General features: G+C 51.7%; 1 protein-coding gene across 1 annotated transcript; it reads left to right on the top strand.

Moving 5' to 3' along the window:
* Positions 1-4,236: 4,236 nt before the first annotated feature.
* FSCN3 (fascin actin-bundling protein 3) lies at positions 4,237-11,818 on the top strand. The gene is made up of 5 exons (XM_030549937.1): positions 4,237-4,912; positions 7,936-8,054; positions 8,506-8,665; positions 10,583-10,753; positions 11,613-11,818. The coding sequence occupies exons 1-5, from the start codon at positions 4,237-4,239 to the stop codon at positions 11,816-11,818; spliced, it is 1,332 nt and encodes a 443-aa protein (XP_030405797.1).
* Positions 11,819-15,398: the final 3,580 nt, after the last annotated feature.

Genomic DNA, 15,398 nt, shown 5'->3' on the forward strand with positions numbered 1-15,398 from the left:
GGGATTTGGGAGTCCAGCAGAGCCCTCTATTCAAAGCACAGCTGCAGTCAGAGAAGGAAGCCGGATGTTTGACTCTGTGAGGAAAGGGATGGAGAATAATACCAAAAACAGGATAATGCCTTTATAATAAATCAATGGTGTGGCCTCACCTGGGTACTGTCTGCAGTATGGGTCACCCCCTTCTCCAAAAGGATATTGCAGAACTGGAGGGTGTTCAGAGAAGTGTGACTAGAATTATCCAAGGCCTGGAAACATGCTCCTAGGAAGAGAGATTGAAAAGGCTGCATTGCTACTTAGAAAGGAGACAAGTCAAAGGGACCCTGATAAAAATGTATCAAATCATTAATAATTTAGAGCAGTGGGTCTCAAGCCTATTTGGTCACGCTCCCCCTTCTTTGTGTGTGTTTATATCCCCTACTCCCCCTTGCTCCTGCCACATAAGTACATATACTGCCACCCAGCTCTGAAGGCAGCGCCGACGCCAGCAGCAGCACAGAACTAAGGGTGGCCTGGTATGGCATCACCACCCTTACGTCTCCGCTGCTGCTGGCAGCGGCGGTGCCTTCAGTGCTGGCGCCTGGCTAGTAGCCGCTGCTCTCCTAAAGCTTCTCATGGCCCCCCAATACATTCTGTGCCCCCCCCCGAGGAGTGCGTCCCCCAGTTTGAGAACCTCTGGTCTAGAGAAGATAGAGTGGGAGTTTCTGTTCTCTCTGTCTCATAACACAAGGACAAGGGGACACTCAATGAAATTCAAAGATGGGAATTTCAAAACTGCTAAAGGGAAATACTTTTCATGCTGGGGTCATTCACCTGTGGCACTCACTGACACAGAAATTCCCGGACACTAAGAACTTAAGAAGATTCCAAAATGGATTGGACATTTATCTGGATAATAAGATTATCCAGAGTTATCATAATTAATGACAACAATAATTCTGGCAAGCAATATTAAACCTTGTGTTTCAGGGTTTAAGCCAGTATCCAGCTATATAAGAGACCATGGATTCACCAAGGGCAAGTCATGCCTGACTAACCTGTTTGCCTTCTATGATGAGATAACTGGCTTCATGGATATGGGGAAAGCGGTGGACGTGATTTACCTAGACTTTAGCAAAGCTTTTGATACAGTCTTCCACAGTATTCTTGACAGCAAGTTAAAAAGTATGGATTGGATGAGTGAACTATGGGTAGAAAGTTGGTTAGATCGTCAGGCTCAGCAGCTCGTCGAGATCAACGACTTGATGTCTAGTTGGCAGCCGGTATCAAGCGGAGTGCCCCACGGGTCGGTCCTGGGGCCAGTTTTGTTTAACATTTTCATTAATGATCTGGATAATGGGATAGATTGCATCCTCAGCAAGTGCTCAGGGGAGAGGAGGGTAGGGATAAGGTCCACAGTGACCTAGACAAATTAGAGGATAGGGCCAAAAGAAATTTGATAAGATTCAACAAGGACAAGTGCAGAGTCCTGCAATTGGGATGGAAGAATCTCATGTACTGCTACAGGCTGGGGACCGACTGGCTAAGCAGCAGTTCTGCAGAAAAGGACCTGGGGATTATAGTGGACAAGAAGCTGGATATGAGTCAGCAGTGTGCCCTTGTTGCCAAGAAGGCTAATGGCATATTGAGCTGCATTAGTAGGGGCATTGCCAGCAGATCGAGGGAAGTGATTATTCCCCTCTACACGGCACTGGTGAGACCACATCTGGAGTATTGCGTCCAGTTTTGGTCCCGCCACCACAGAAGGGATGTGGACAAATTGGAAAGAGTCCAGTGGAGGGCAACGAAAATGATCAGGGGGCTGGGGCACATGACTTACGAGAAGAGGCTGAGGGAACTGGGGTTATTTAGTCTGCAGAAGAGAAGAGTGAGGAGGGATTTGATAGCAGCCTTCAACCACCTGAAGGGGGGTTCCAGAGAGGATGGATCTAGACTGTTCTCAGTTGTACCAGATGACAGAACGAGGAACAATGGTCTCAAGTTGCAGTGGGGGAAGTCTAGGTTGGACGTTAGGAAACACTATTTCACTAGGAGGGTGGTGAAGCAGTGGAATGGGTTACCTAGGGAGGTGGTGGAATCTCCATTCTTAGAGGTTTTTAAGATCAGGCTTGACAAAGCCCTGGCTGGGGTGATTTAGTTGGGGTTGGTCCTGCTTTGAGCAGGGGGTTGGACTAGATACCTCCTGAGCTCCCTTCCAACCCTGATATTCTATGATTCTATGACTCAGATCAGACCTATCTGTGGGGCGGGATGTGGGGGGACAGATTATCCCACATCTGCAACTGCAGGTTTCTTATACCTTCCTATGAATCATCCGGGGCTGGCTGGTGTCAGAGACACGATATTGGGCTAGACACACCTGGGGTCTGATCCAGGCTGGCAAAACCTGTACTCCTAATAACCAAGCTGAAGGGAGGAGGGGAGGTCACAAACATGGGATCACTGGCGCCAATCCAATTCCAGCAGCAGGGGGCTCAGTCTTTCACACAGACACAGGTGGATAAGGGTGTTTTCCACGGGCTTAGCTACTTGTGCATCCAGGAGCAGTGCAGAGTCTAAGGGACACCAAGGCTGCTGAGATCTTGGTGACCTGACAACAGAGGCCCTCAATGGGGGGTGATTTTATGACAATGGCAAATTCTTCAACAGGCTGCTAGCTCCCCACTAGCATCACTTCAGTCTGCCCAGGCTGTGAGTACAGCCAGCTGCCCTAAATCCAGCTGCTGCTGTCCACTGTGGCCTTGTGCGAGCCGGGGGGATGGGGCAGGTTGTGTTTGCTTTGTCCAGTCTAGAAATAAGTGTCCCAGGCTTCCCCTGCTCCGGATCTTGCTCCCTTTGGTTGCTTTTCTCTAAACTCTGGCTGCGCCATCAGTCCCTTTCTGATACTGAGGTGTCGGGGTCCGTGCTCGGTATTCCAGATGTGTCTGTACCCAAGCAGTGCAAGGAGGAACTATCCCGGCCCTGTCCCATGTCTCTCCACAGGCAGCCCCCAAACTTCCCTGGCCTCTTTCTGCTGTAACAGCACAGATAAACTCACACCTCGTTTGCTCCTTCCTGTCCCACAGGTCTCTTTAACCAGTGCTGTTTCCAGGGTTCCCTCTCCCATGGCGGGGCTGGATTTTGGATTAGCTCCATCTTCCCAGGTCGTGCGAGTCCTGCTCAGCTTCCACCTCTTTAGGGCCCTTTGTATTTTCACTCTGTCCTGAGCTCTGAATTTACTGATCTTGGCTAACGTCATTCACGGTCCATGGCCTTCTCCAGGTTATTAATGAGCCTGTTAAATAAGATGGGACTTAACCTGGTCCCGCGGACGTCCACTACACACCTCTCCCCAGCAAACTGCATTGCCATTGATCTGGGTTCCCTTTGCCACTTTCTGTTTCATGGCAATTAACCCAGGGGTCTCGCAGGAAAGCCTGGCTACTAGCACGGGAAAGCCAATGGTCCAGGCCGTTCAGTTTTAAATGGGGCAATATAGGTACAGCTTGCTTGCAGCATCCCAAGCTCTGGTGTTGGGAACATGCTGCTGAGAGGTGGTGGGGGGGACAGGGAAGGGTGAGAAGGGCTGGCATTGAGCAGGGAGCTGGCTAGCTGCTCAGCTGGGTGTCAGACTGGGAGCACAGGAGACAGATAGTTCCAGAGGCAGCGAGCGGCCAGTGTTTCACCCAGGGGTGGGGGAGAACAGGCAGAATGCTTGGAGGGAGTTAGACCATGGAAGTGGCTGGCTGTTTTGGCAGGCGGCATGTCAGGGAGTTATAGGGCCCAGTGAGATCTGGGAGCTATTTGGGGTCCTAGCTATGAAAGGCCCTGGAGATGCAGAGAGTGGTTTTTATTGTATAGAAAGGAGAAGCCCCCAGCAGCCTTCCAGGGTGGGTGCATGGTGCTGTGCATACATATGTGTGTGAGTAAGAGGCAGAGGGAGCTGTATTTGAGTTCTGGGAATGACAGGGCTTGCACCTCCAAAGGAGGGGATTGCTCACTGTCTCTGGCGACGGTGGGGCAAGGAGCGAGTGGCATGGAGCTCTGGAAGGCGACGTTCGCACTGGGTCCTAGGAAGAACACTTAGCAATCAGGGCAGTGGGATGACCCTGGTGGGTCACTGGCACTGCAGACACCTGGAGACAGGTTAGAAGCAGCAGCATGTCAGATCACAGCGCAAGGCCAGAGGGGTTTCTTTAAGAGCTAATCAGCTGACTCTGATTCATTGCTTCCTCACAGACCTGGGAGCTGCAGGTCACCATGAAGCAGGGGAAGCAGACCGTGGTGGAGCTGCTAGGCCATCAGGGATGCTATCTCGTCGTGGATCCTGATGGATCAGTCCGGTGCGGGAAGCCAGCATCCGTCCAGCAAAGCCAGTTCCTGCTGGAGCTGCATCGCAGCGGCAAGTGGACTCTCCAGTTGTTGGACAGCAAGAAGTACCTGGAGTCAGACGGGGAGGATGTTTTCTGCATTTCCCGGAGCCCATCCCCCTACCAGAAGTGGCTGCCCCAGCTGGCCATGCACGTCCACATTGTGCTGTACAACCCTACCCACCAATGCTATGCCCGAGCCGATGCAGACTTGGACAGGGTGTGGGTCGACACCCCGGTGCCTTACCTGGAAGAGTGCGGCTTCGTGCTACGGTTCAGGAACGGGATGTACCACCTGGAGACCTCCAGCCACAAGTTCGTCTCCAGAGTGGAGAAGCTAGCCAAGAAACCCTCTGCACAGACGGCCTTCAACTTAAATCTGAAGCCCAGGTGCCTGGCTTTCCTGAGCGACCAAGATGGGTGTGTCCTGTACCCTCAGGGCAAGCGGGGGCGCTTGTGCCTTGGAGACAACCCCAAAGAGGAGGAAGAGTGGTTCGTTATAAAGAGGTGTCCGCAATGGGTCAGTCTGAAAACTAAGGCCCAGAGATACGTGTCCATCATATGTGGCAAGTAAATTCCATTTTCCAGTCTGAGCATGTGTGGAGGGCCCAGCTGAAGGATGCCAGGACATGCCCCCTGGACCTAAGTCACCATCTTGGTAAACAGTTCTTTGGACAAGTCCTGCTCTGCCTTAGCCCTGTGAAGCCCACCCCGACTGCAGTGAGCTTGCACAGAGGACAAGCTGGGGTAGAATATAAGTGGTTCACTTTTTCATATGTTTATTTCGGGTGCAGGATAGCTGGGGTATGGAGCCACAGAGCGAGAGTCCAGACACCAGTTCACATCCCGACCATGGCAAAGCTGTTATGAGGGGCCAAATACCCATGAGCGAGTATCACATGAAATGGGGTGAGCGGGGGCGGCGGGGGATGTCTCAGAATGGGACGTGTGCCTACATCACAAAAACCCACCAACACCCCCATTGCTGTCCTTAGCAAGGGACGGAGGATTGAATAGGCCATGGAGAGGGATCTCCCTGCTCATTTCTACAGCAATCTCTCTAGGACAGGGCTTGCTATACCTTGGCAGAGTAGTTGTGGGGAGCTTGTCCGGCCACTGCCCATGCGGTACCTGTGATGAGGATACATACAGGACTTGCTCATCAGAGCTAGCAATAGCCAGCACTCAACACTTTAAAATACAGTGATAGGCAGAGCAGCGACGGTGGTATGTGTGATGCTTACACTGAAACCTGCCTAACACTTTCCACAATACATAGCGGCAAGCAGGGTAGTATAACCTCACCACATGTACAGAGTCTGGGCTGAGATTTCCCATGCCAGAAGTCTTCCTCGGGTCAAACTCTTCTTTTGGTAAGTGGCAGATAAATTGGCTCAGCTGGTTCTGTGGCCGAGACTAGGGGGACGTGGGTTGTTTTGCCAGCGTTACAAAAACCCTTAAAACTGCTTTATCAAGAAGCTCTCACAAGGTTGCCAACTTCTGCAACTTAACTGTGAGTTTTGCCATTTTTTGCTGTTTTTCTTAAAGCCCCAGCTCCTGGAGGCATGTGACTGGGGAAAAATTCAGCTTTCTTTTTTTTAAAAAAGGAAGTTTTTAGCCCACCTGTTTAAAATGTGAACCCTAAAGATGATGACAGTGGTAGGCAAGTAAAAAGAATCCATATCTTGCTATTTTTAAGTCTCATGACTTTACAGCCATGTTATGATTTTTCGAGGTCCAACCCTTTTTGAACACTTGAGGTGGGCAGGACTTTTCCTTCCATTTGCTGCTCCTCAGTGCTGGGGGCTGCTGTGCCACTGGGCACTGGAACTGTGAGCAGAGAGACTATCTCCCCTTTGCTCTCAACCCCTCCTCCCCCGCGCTGGGGACCTGGCAGTGAGGAGGAGGAGAAGGAGGAACCTGCCTGACTCAAATGCAGTGGGGAGGGGAGGGCAGGGAAAGGAAGAATTGCAGGACTGGGGCGGGGGGGCAGGGGCAGAAGCCAGCAGGAAGGGAGAATAGGAGCGGTGTAGGAGGGGTGTGCAGAAGAAGAGCGGGGGGGAGGGAAATAGAAGCTAGGTGGAGAGAGACAGGAGCTGGGGAGGGAGGGGATGGAGCAGCAGAGGACAGAAAGGGAGTGGTGTGGACAGGGGCAGAAGGGTCTGTGGCCACTAGAGCATGTGTCCCTGTGGAACCTGGAGATGAATCCATTATCCCTGAGTGTCAACATTCCTCTGCTGTCAGCAACCCATGGGCCAACTGGGTCTCCAGCCCCCCGAGATGCAGGTCCATATGGAAGATAACAGCCTATCGCTGCTGTTTTCTCAGTAGTCACTCAGCTAGCTTCAATGGAGGACTGGGCTGTGGATCTGAAGATTCCCAACCCCGGGGATCAACTTATTTCTACATGATGAAATGTTTCTTTTGAAATTTTTTATGTGGTTTTTTTTTTAAACGTGGTAAGTTACATAACCCCCACCCCCCACATTAGAAAACATTAAGGTTGAGCAAAATAGAGCACTCAGAGTTAGGAAATGCCAGAACTGAGCTTGTTTGTACAATCATCAATCGACCTCCCATGTGCACATGGGTTATAATAATCACTTGATGATTACCCGTTCTGTTCATTCCTTCTTAAGCACCTGGCATTGGTCACTGGATTAGATGGACCTTTGGCCTGACCCAGTGTGGCCGTTCTTATATTCTTATGATAGTCTTTAATTACATAGTCACATACTTTTTTCCCCACCTGACCCCTGCCTCATTCAGTGCCCAGCATGGCTCAGTGCTGTAAGCCCCTGGCTGCATTTGCTGCAGACATTGGAAGGCAGAGGCAATGGCTGAGGGAGGGCATGTGGGGTCACCTGCCCCCTCAGATTTGCTGCTTGGTTTGTACTGGGCATGCTCAGTAACACCTGCTGAAGCTGCTGCCCTCACTCTCCCCCCACCCGCCCAACTATCAGCAGGCCTGAGTCGTCTCTGTGGGAAGTGTGTAGGTTTGTAAGGCTGGGGACTGAAAGCTGGGAACGGATGTCTCAGGATTAAGGCAGAGCTGAATGCCCTTCTGGCAAGTTGGTTTCTGGCCATGCCTTGACACAGAATTCCTGTGTGATGCTGGGCAAGTCACTTAGATTTTTCAGGCTGCCACTGCGTGTTCGTCATTTTCTGCGATCCCCACTTGAGACACCAGGAGTCTGATTTGCAGAAGTGCTGAGCGCTCACAGCAGCTGGAGACATAAAGTGCAAACTGCGCTGAAGAATCAGGCCCACAGCATCTCAGTTTGGGCTCCTACAATCAGCTGACATGTTGGGCTTTAATCTCTGTGCTTCAGTTCCCCACATGTGAAATGGGGATTCTCCCCCCCAACACCCTCCCCAGGGTGTTGGGAGTATAAATTCATTCGTGTTTTTAAACAATCAAGATACAACAACAAGAGCATAGACCGCTGGGGCCCTGATCCCTGACTGGGAGCTCTAGGAACTGCTCTAATTTGGAATCCGAATCGCAAATAGACCCTGAGCCAATGGATGGCACCGTGTCTGAGTGCATTTGGCTTGACATGGCCTGATTTTCTCCCCTTCTGTGCAGACATGGAAGTGTATGCCGGCTCGGACAAAGTGACCCCAAAGTCCGTGTTCCACTACGAATTCGATCCTGACACCAGCGCGGTGCAGCTAAAGACAGTTAACAACCGCTACCTGGCCCAGGTGAGTGAACCCTCTCCCAGCTCATTGAGCGATGCTGTCAGCCCAGAGAGCCTGCGCCTGCACTGCAGCAGTGGGCGCTTTGCTCACCATTGTATTGCTTGTCTCTGGACTCCTGTTTCTAGGTGACCGGAACGCAGCACACTATTCCAGGGGAGGGCGTCCCGTCAATTTACACAATATTAAAATAGTCCCTTAATGACCCACAAAGGATAATTCCATGGAATAGAGACATGGATGTACAAGGCAGTATTGCCAGGATTCATGCTGTTTCTTTAAGATGTATACTACCCCCACCAGATCCCCGGGGAACCTCCTCCCTTTCATGGCACAGGGCTGCTCTTCTTGAGTGCGGAGTCCTGGCTCTCCTGACTTCCTGCTGCAGGGCACTAGTAGGAAGGACACCTTGGCACCAGCTGGTGGGAGCTCACCTCTTTCCTTCCCTTCCCTGCAGAGAAAATTCAAGAGCATAGTGGCAAATGGGAGACGCATGGAGCCAGAGACCAACTTCCGTGCCCTGTGGCATTATGGGAAAATCTTCCTGCAAGCTTTCAATGGCCGGTACCTGGGCACCATGCCCGCTGGGCTAGTGGTGGCCAGTGCTATGCACCCAGGTAAGGTAAATGGGTGGGGGGACCCCTAGGAACCTGCCAACAGCTGAGCAATGCAGCCCCTTGGCATCTCTGTGGCACTTATCTGAGACTTCAGGACTTGTTGCCTCTCCCGTGTGGGGAGGGGTGTGCGTTCTTAAGCCTCCCTGCCAGGTGTCACTGGACCCACCCAGCTGCACTCACACCAACATCCCCCTGGTCTCTCACATACCCGATATGCCCCCACCCACCTTGCTCTGAGAGCGGGTGGCATTTCTCTGAGAGGCCCATCACCCCCACTCTGGGAGGGATCACAGATGAGGGTCTCCCTCCCTTCCTAGGGGCTCCGCGTGCTGCCTCCGCCCTGCCCCCAGCACCTCAGGGAGCGAGAGAGACCATTGCAAGGAGAACTTTTAATTCTTAGTGAGTGAAATTTGGGTTCAGAGGCTGTCACTGGGAGGACAAGCCCCATAAGTCAGCATCCAGAGCTGAGTGTCCTCCTTGCCCCTGGTCTGAGACACCACCCTGCTAATCCCGTGTCTCCACACTTGGGCAGCCCTGTGTGGCCAGCTGATGCCAGCTCCCCTCGGTGGCTCTACCAGCAGGAGGCGCTCATGTAACAAGTGGCTGTAGCTCTCTCCCCTCACTTCTCCCTTCCCCCGCTCCATGAAACATCTGGGCTGCAACAGCTCAAGTGACCAATACTCTCCTCAACTCACCTCCCAGCCCACGGTGCAGCCCCAGGCCTCTCCCACTGCCCAGGAAGACAAGGAGAAGCTCATGTGTCAGAGCCGCTTGGGGTGGGTTAGAGCCCCTTTGGGATGCCATCTGATCTACTGGGGTTTCACTGAGCCCCTGGGGTCCCTCTCCCAAGGTTCTCCGGCCCCTTGCAGTGCACACACAGGTATGGCCACACCCAGCTGCAGACATAGAATGAAGTAAGCTTTGTGTGTGAGAGGATTCACCCAGCACTCATGTGCACACTCCTTCTGAGGGGTAAACCCAAAATAATACTGTCTTGCACTCTATAGAAAGATCTGCACAGCGCAGACTCATAAAATTCACCCTCTCCCTCAATGTGAAGAGATATATGCACAACTTCTTGCCTCCTGCAGTTAGCAATTGCACAAGCTCTGTTTAATAATAAACCAAACAAATTTATTAACTATAAAAGGCAGATTTTAAGTGAGTATAAGAGATAACAAACAAAACAAAGCAGATTACTGAGCAAATAAAACAAAGTACTCAAGATAAGCTTAATACACTCAAGAAACAGGTTACAAAATATAATTTCTTACCCTAAATGTTATTTTAGGCAGGTTGCAAAGTTTCTCTGGTTCAGAGTTCCAGTTATACCTCTTTTCTGACTGGACTCCCCCCTGCCTTCCCTTCAGGTGTCTTTAGGCGACTTTCTTCTTGGGCAGACAGGCCGTGGGGTAGAGCCTCGTTTGCCCTCCTTCCCACACTGAAATAGGGTTTACATAAGGCGGGAATCTTTTGTTTCCCAAACTTGACTCCCCCCGGTCTCCTTTTAATGGAAAGTTACAAGAAGTCCCCAGTAATGTTTAATATCACGTGGCAAGACCACCTGACCTGGCAGTGTCACAGCTACCCTCCCAGGATGCCTCCCAGGAGGGAGGGAGATTAGTATCTTCACAGTCTTGACTGTATCTTCACAGTCAAATCTGATGGCCTGTTTGGTGGGTGTCTCCCAAATACACACCTAATTGTAATTGTTACATACTCCATACTCCGAAATTTAGATACAGAAAAGATACATGCCTACAAATTGGATAATCACATTCAGCAAATCAGAATCTTTCCAATGATACCTCACAGGACCCATCTTGCATAAAACACATCTTAGTTATACCATATTCATATCGTAACAATATTTCCATGAAGAATATTGGGTGTAACATCACCCCTCCCCTCCCGCAGGGCCTGGTGAGGCCTTTGGAGTGCGCTTGGCCAACCGCTCCTTCCTGGTGCTGCGCGGCAGATATGGTTATGTGGGGAGCTCGGCCTGCCATGATGTCCTGCAGTGTAACCTGTTGGACCCCGACTGCATTGAGCTGCTGCCCTGCAAGCCGGGCATTTACCATTTCCAAGGTAAGGGAGTCCTGGGAGCCCTGACCACTTGGTGCTGAGCCTGGCTCTGCCTCGGGGCAAATGGGGCCCACATGAACCCGACCTCAGTCCCACCCAGTGCAGAGCAGCTCAGCGCTGCGTGGTAGGGGGTGCAGCAGCAGCAGCCAGGGTGGGGTATGCCGGCTGGGGAGGGAAGCAAGCTGTATGCTCCTATTGCTGTATGCTCCAGTTGCCCACTCCCATGTCTCAAGGAGTGTCCCTGTTTCACCAGATCTGCAGACCCAGAGGCAGAAACCTCTGGGAAAGCCAGAGTGCATGGTGGAGGGTATTCGCCTCCAGGCACCTTCTTGGGCCGAGATTAGAGGCAGCCGCCCCCCAGCTGGAGGCAGATGGATGGCACCAGCCCTTTACCAAGCAGGGGGGTGGAGTTTGGGTCCTTACTCCTCACCCTGGCAGGGGATGCAGAGTCAGCACGTTTGGCTCATCACAGGGGAGTGGGGGGAACAGACCTCTCTCGAGCCATTGCAGGGGCATCAAGTGCCGCATGGAACTGTTGATGACTAAGGCAATATGCTTGTGGGCTCTGGGGCGCTGCCCAGGGCTCTGAGAGGGGACCCAGCGGGAGGAGAAAAGTGCATCGTTTGGCCAACAGTAAATGGGATTCGCTGGTGAAGATGAGCATCTAGTTTCCAGGCTGGTTGGGGCATGAATGTGAGTTTGGTGACTGCGCTCTAACCTACAAATCCAGGGTAATCAGGAGAGCCCCTTGGCCTCTTCGGCGAATGCTCGCCCAGGGCCTGTGTGCCTGGGGCGGAATGGAAGCAAGGACCTGCTCATGCTCCCCTGAGCTATCACCAGCTCTCCTTCCTTCCTTCCCCAGCCCACGGCAGGAGCTTTTGGTCTCTGAGCTCAGACGGCACCTTCAGGACCTGGGGGAAGTTCGCCTTGAACTTTTGTCTGGAGATCCAAGGGAGTAACATCCTGGCTGTGTTAGCCCCCAATGGGTACTACATGCGAGGCGACCGGAGCGGCACCCTCCTGGCAGATAGCGAGGAAGCCACTAGCGAGTGCCTCTGGGAATTCTAGATGGAGGAAGGTACAGAGGAGTCTCTCCTTTCCCATATGTTGCTGGGCTGGCCGAGTAGCCACTATGCCATTGTCTAGGCGTGCAAAGACAATGGCCTATAATGCTGACCAGTATTGTCTCACTATTTCCTTGTGCTCCCCCCATCTGTCTCTGCCTCTTGTCTCTTCTCTTATATTGTAAGTGCTTAGGGGCAAGGACTGTCTTTTTGTTAAAACAACGAGGAGTCCTTGTGGCATCTTACAGACTAACACATTTATTTGGGCATAAGCTTTCGTGGGCTATAACCCACTTCATCAGATGCATAGAGTGGAAAATACAGTAGGCAGGTATACATACACAGCACGTGAAAAGATGGGAGTTGCCTTACCAAGTGCGGGGGGTCAGTGCTAACAAGCCAATTCAATTAAGGTGGAAGTGGGCTATTCTCAACAGTTGCCAAGAAGGGGTGAATGCCAAGGGAGGGAAAATGAGGTGCTAATGAGGCCAATGTAATCAAGGTGGCCCATTTCAAGCAGCTGACAAGAAGGTGTATCAGCAGGGGGAAATTAGTTTTTGTAGTGACCCATAGTGGCTTATGGTCAAATAAACGTGTTAGTCTCTAAGGTGCCACAAAGACTCCTAGTTGTTTTTGCTGATACAGACTAACAGGCTGCCCCTCTGAAACCTGTCTTTTTGTTGTGTATCTGTACACCGCCCAGCACAGTGGGTTTCTGATCCATCGCTGGGGCTCCTAAGCACTAATACAACTATTAAATAATATCCAGTTGGAGTCCGGTAGATCTCAGAGGACAGGACAGCCCCCCTCTTCCCCCACCTGCCACAAACACTCCTGCTAAGTCTTAGCAGAGAGGCCCAAATGAAGGGGTGGCTAAGCGAATGGGGAATGACCTAAAGTGCCTTTCGGTGCTAAATGGCTGGTTCTAATCCAGGCTGGGTTAGTAACGACTGAAAATTGCTACTATTCTGGGGCTGGCATGAGTTCTTGTCTACCTGTCACAAAAGCTACCAGGGTCCGTGGGGAAGCCAAAGGCTGAACGCTGCTAGGGGTGGCTCCTTCAGGCCTTTGCTGTCATTGTTCGTGGATTTAGCATGTCAGTTCTCAGGCACTGTTGGTCTGGCACCTGTCACCAGCACTACAGTCTGTCGGCTGATGTCTCCATCAACCCCTTTGTGCCAATTCCAACACACCCACTTCTCTCCCCAAAATACTGTTCCTAAGATGCCCACTTGAACCCCTTCTGCTCCCTCATGGGAGACACAGCTGGGTGATTTTTGATAAACAAAATCTTTCAATAACACCATCTTTGATGTCAAGTATCAGAGGGGTAGCCGTGTTAGTCTGGATCTGTAAAAGCAGCCAAGAGTCCTCTGGCACCTTATAGACTAACAGATGTTTTGGAGCATGAGCTTTCGTGGGTGAATACCCACTTTGTCAGATGCATGTGACGAAGTGGGTATTCACTCACGAAAGCTCATGCTCCAAAATGTCTGTTAGTCTATAAGGTGCCACAGGATTCTTTGCTGCTTTTACCATCTTTGATGATTTTTTTAAAATGATAAAAATGGAGCAAAACTTTCTGTGAACAGTGACAAATGCGAATGATGTTGGCTGCCTGTTTGTTGTGAAAATGTTTGTTTTTGATAAAAGATGGGTTTTTCCCCCTATGAAAAACTTTTTTGATTGGAAAAAATTCAACTCGCGCCAGTTGGAGGCATTTAAAACCAGCCTGGCACAAAAGCACGGGAAAATGGGGCCATCCAGCCATGGCCCCTGGGCTGGTGGAGTGGATGGGCTCTTCTAGCTCTAACTTCTAATGGAGCATGCCCTGGGGGGGCCAGACGCTCATCTGCCATAAATCAACACAGCACTGTTGACTTCAATGGAACAGGTCTAATTTACACCAAGATCTTCACTTCCGGCTACAGAGGAACATGCTCCACTTTTACTAATGCAACATGAGTCAAACACTTTCTGTATTCTGGCTGGTTAAGGGCCTCCACCTCTGTTTGTTCATCTCTTCTTCCGAGTGCTAGAGTTTAGGGGGACTGATGGATTCGTTTTGCCTTCTGCTAGGTGGGGCGGAGGCTGCTGGGCACTGGAGCCCCCTGGGAAGAATGAGGGGATGGCAATGGAGAAGCTGAGCACTGTGTGGGATGAAAAACTCCATCCAGCATGTCACTATTCCCTGCAGCTCCTGGATTGCACACGAATACTCAGCAGCTTGTTCACACCGGACATGACTCTCTCTGCACTTGGGTTAGCAGCACAACTCAGCAACCAAAAGCAATGGGGGAGCGAGAGTGCCTTAAGCCAAGCTGCATGGCCGAGGGCTGCCTGGATAACCGACCTGTGCCTGATCTGTATAAAACAGAGCAGATGGCAGCTGCCCCCATCTTTAATGGTACCCTGAGGTGTGGCCCACAGAGGCTGCAGGTTCCAGTGTGTAAAAAGGATCCAGGGACCTGTAGTCTCTGTGGGCATCATCTCCGGTGGGGAGAAGAAGTATCTGTTAATCGCCATGGCAGGGCAGCAGGAGGAGCACTGGGAAAGAGAATCAAAAGGTCTCATGCTTCAGAGGTCAGGGCCCCTAGCAAAGAAACCCACCCATGTGCTTCAGGCTATGTAGCAATGAGCCATACACTGGTCCTGGCTGGGAGGGGTGCTGACCTTTCCCAGCCTTAGGGGTGCTGCTCTTTCATCACCCGGAGGGGTTACTGTAAAGGTCACATGACACTCGTCTAGTCCCTCTGGGTTTCAGTAGCCTTCTCTCCCTGCCAGCCCAGACCGCTAAGGTCTGATTGTCCAAGGTGCTGAGCACCTGTAGCCTCCATTGGCTTTAGTGAGATAGGCACGAGCTCAACCCTCCTGCACATCAGGCCAGGAACCAAACCCAGGATCTCCCGATGGCATTACAGAGTCCCCATGCAGTGCAGTGGATAGGTCTTTCTAATATATGGAGATATACCTATCTCATAGAGCTGGAAGGGACCCTGAAAGGTCATTGAGTCCAGCCCCCTGCCTTCACTAGCAGGACCAAGTACTGATTTTTCCCCAGATCCCTAACTGCCCCCCTCAAGGGTTGAACTCACAACCCTGGGTTTAGCAGGCCAATGCTCAAACCACTGAGCTATCCCTCCCCCAGAAACTGAACCTGGATCTCCTGCGTGGCAGAACGTGAACCCCTACGATCTGTGGCATTGCAGCATCCCTGATTCCTAGCCAAGTGATGCTATAGCATGGAGGCCCTTTCAGCTCCCCACCTGTCACTGGACAAACTGAAGTACAAGGGTCAAAGACAGGAGAATGGAGGGGGAGGAGGGTTTTATGGCTGAGGTAGAAGCACAGGAGAATGGAGGGCGAGGGGGAGGATGGGGGTGGGGGAGGAGGGTCTCATGGCTGATGTACTAGCTCAGGAGAATGGAGTTTGAGTGGAGGAGGGTCTCATGGCCAGGGGCGGCTCTAGATATTTTGCCGCCCCAAGCAGGGAGGGTCCGTGGGACCAGTGGACCCTCTGCAGGCAAGACGCCGAAGGCACCCTGCCTGCCGCCCTAACGGCGACCGGCAGAGCGCCCCCCGCG

This window comes from Gopherus evgoodei, chromosome 1 (assembly GCF_007399415.2).
Source record: "Gopherus evgoodei ecotype Sinaloan lineage chromosome 1, rGopEvg1_v1.p, whole genome shotgun sequence".
In the NCBI taxonomy this organism is placed as follows: Eukaryota; Metazoa; Chordata; order Testudines; family Testudinidae; genus Gopherus; species Gopherus evgoodei.

Excerpts from the sequence above, each read along its gene's own strand:
- FSCN3 (XM_030549937.1), top strand. The coding sequence starts at position 4,237 with ATGAAGCAGGGGAAGCAGACCGTGGTGGAGCTGCTAGGCCATCAGGGA. Across the intron at positions 8,055-8,505 it reads ACAACCGCTACCTGGCCCAG|AGAAAATTCAAGAGCATAGT; the intron begins GTGAGTGAACCC and ends CCTTCCCTGCAG. Across the intron at positions 10,754-11,612 it reads GGGCATTTACCATTTCCAAG|CCCACGGCAGGAGCTTTTGG; the intron begins GTAAGGGAGTCC and ends TTCCTTCCCCAG.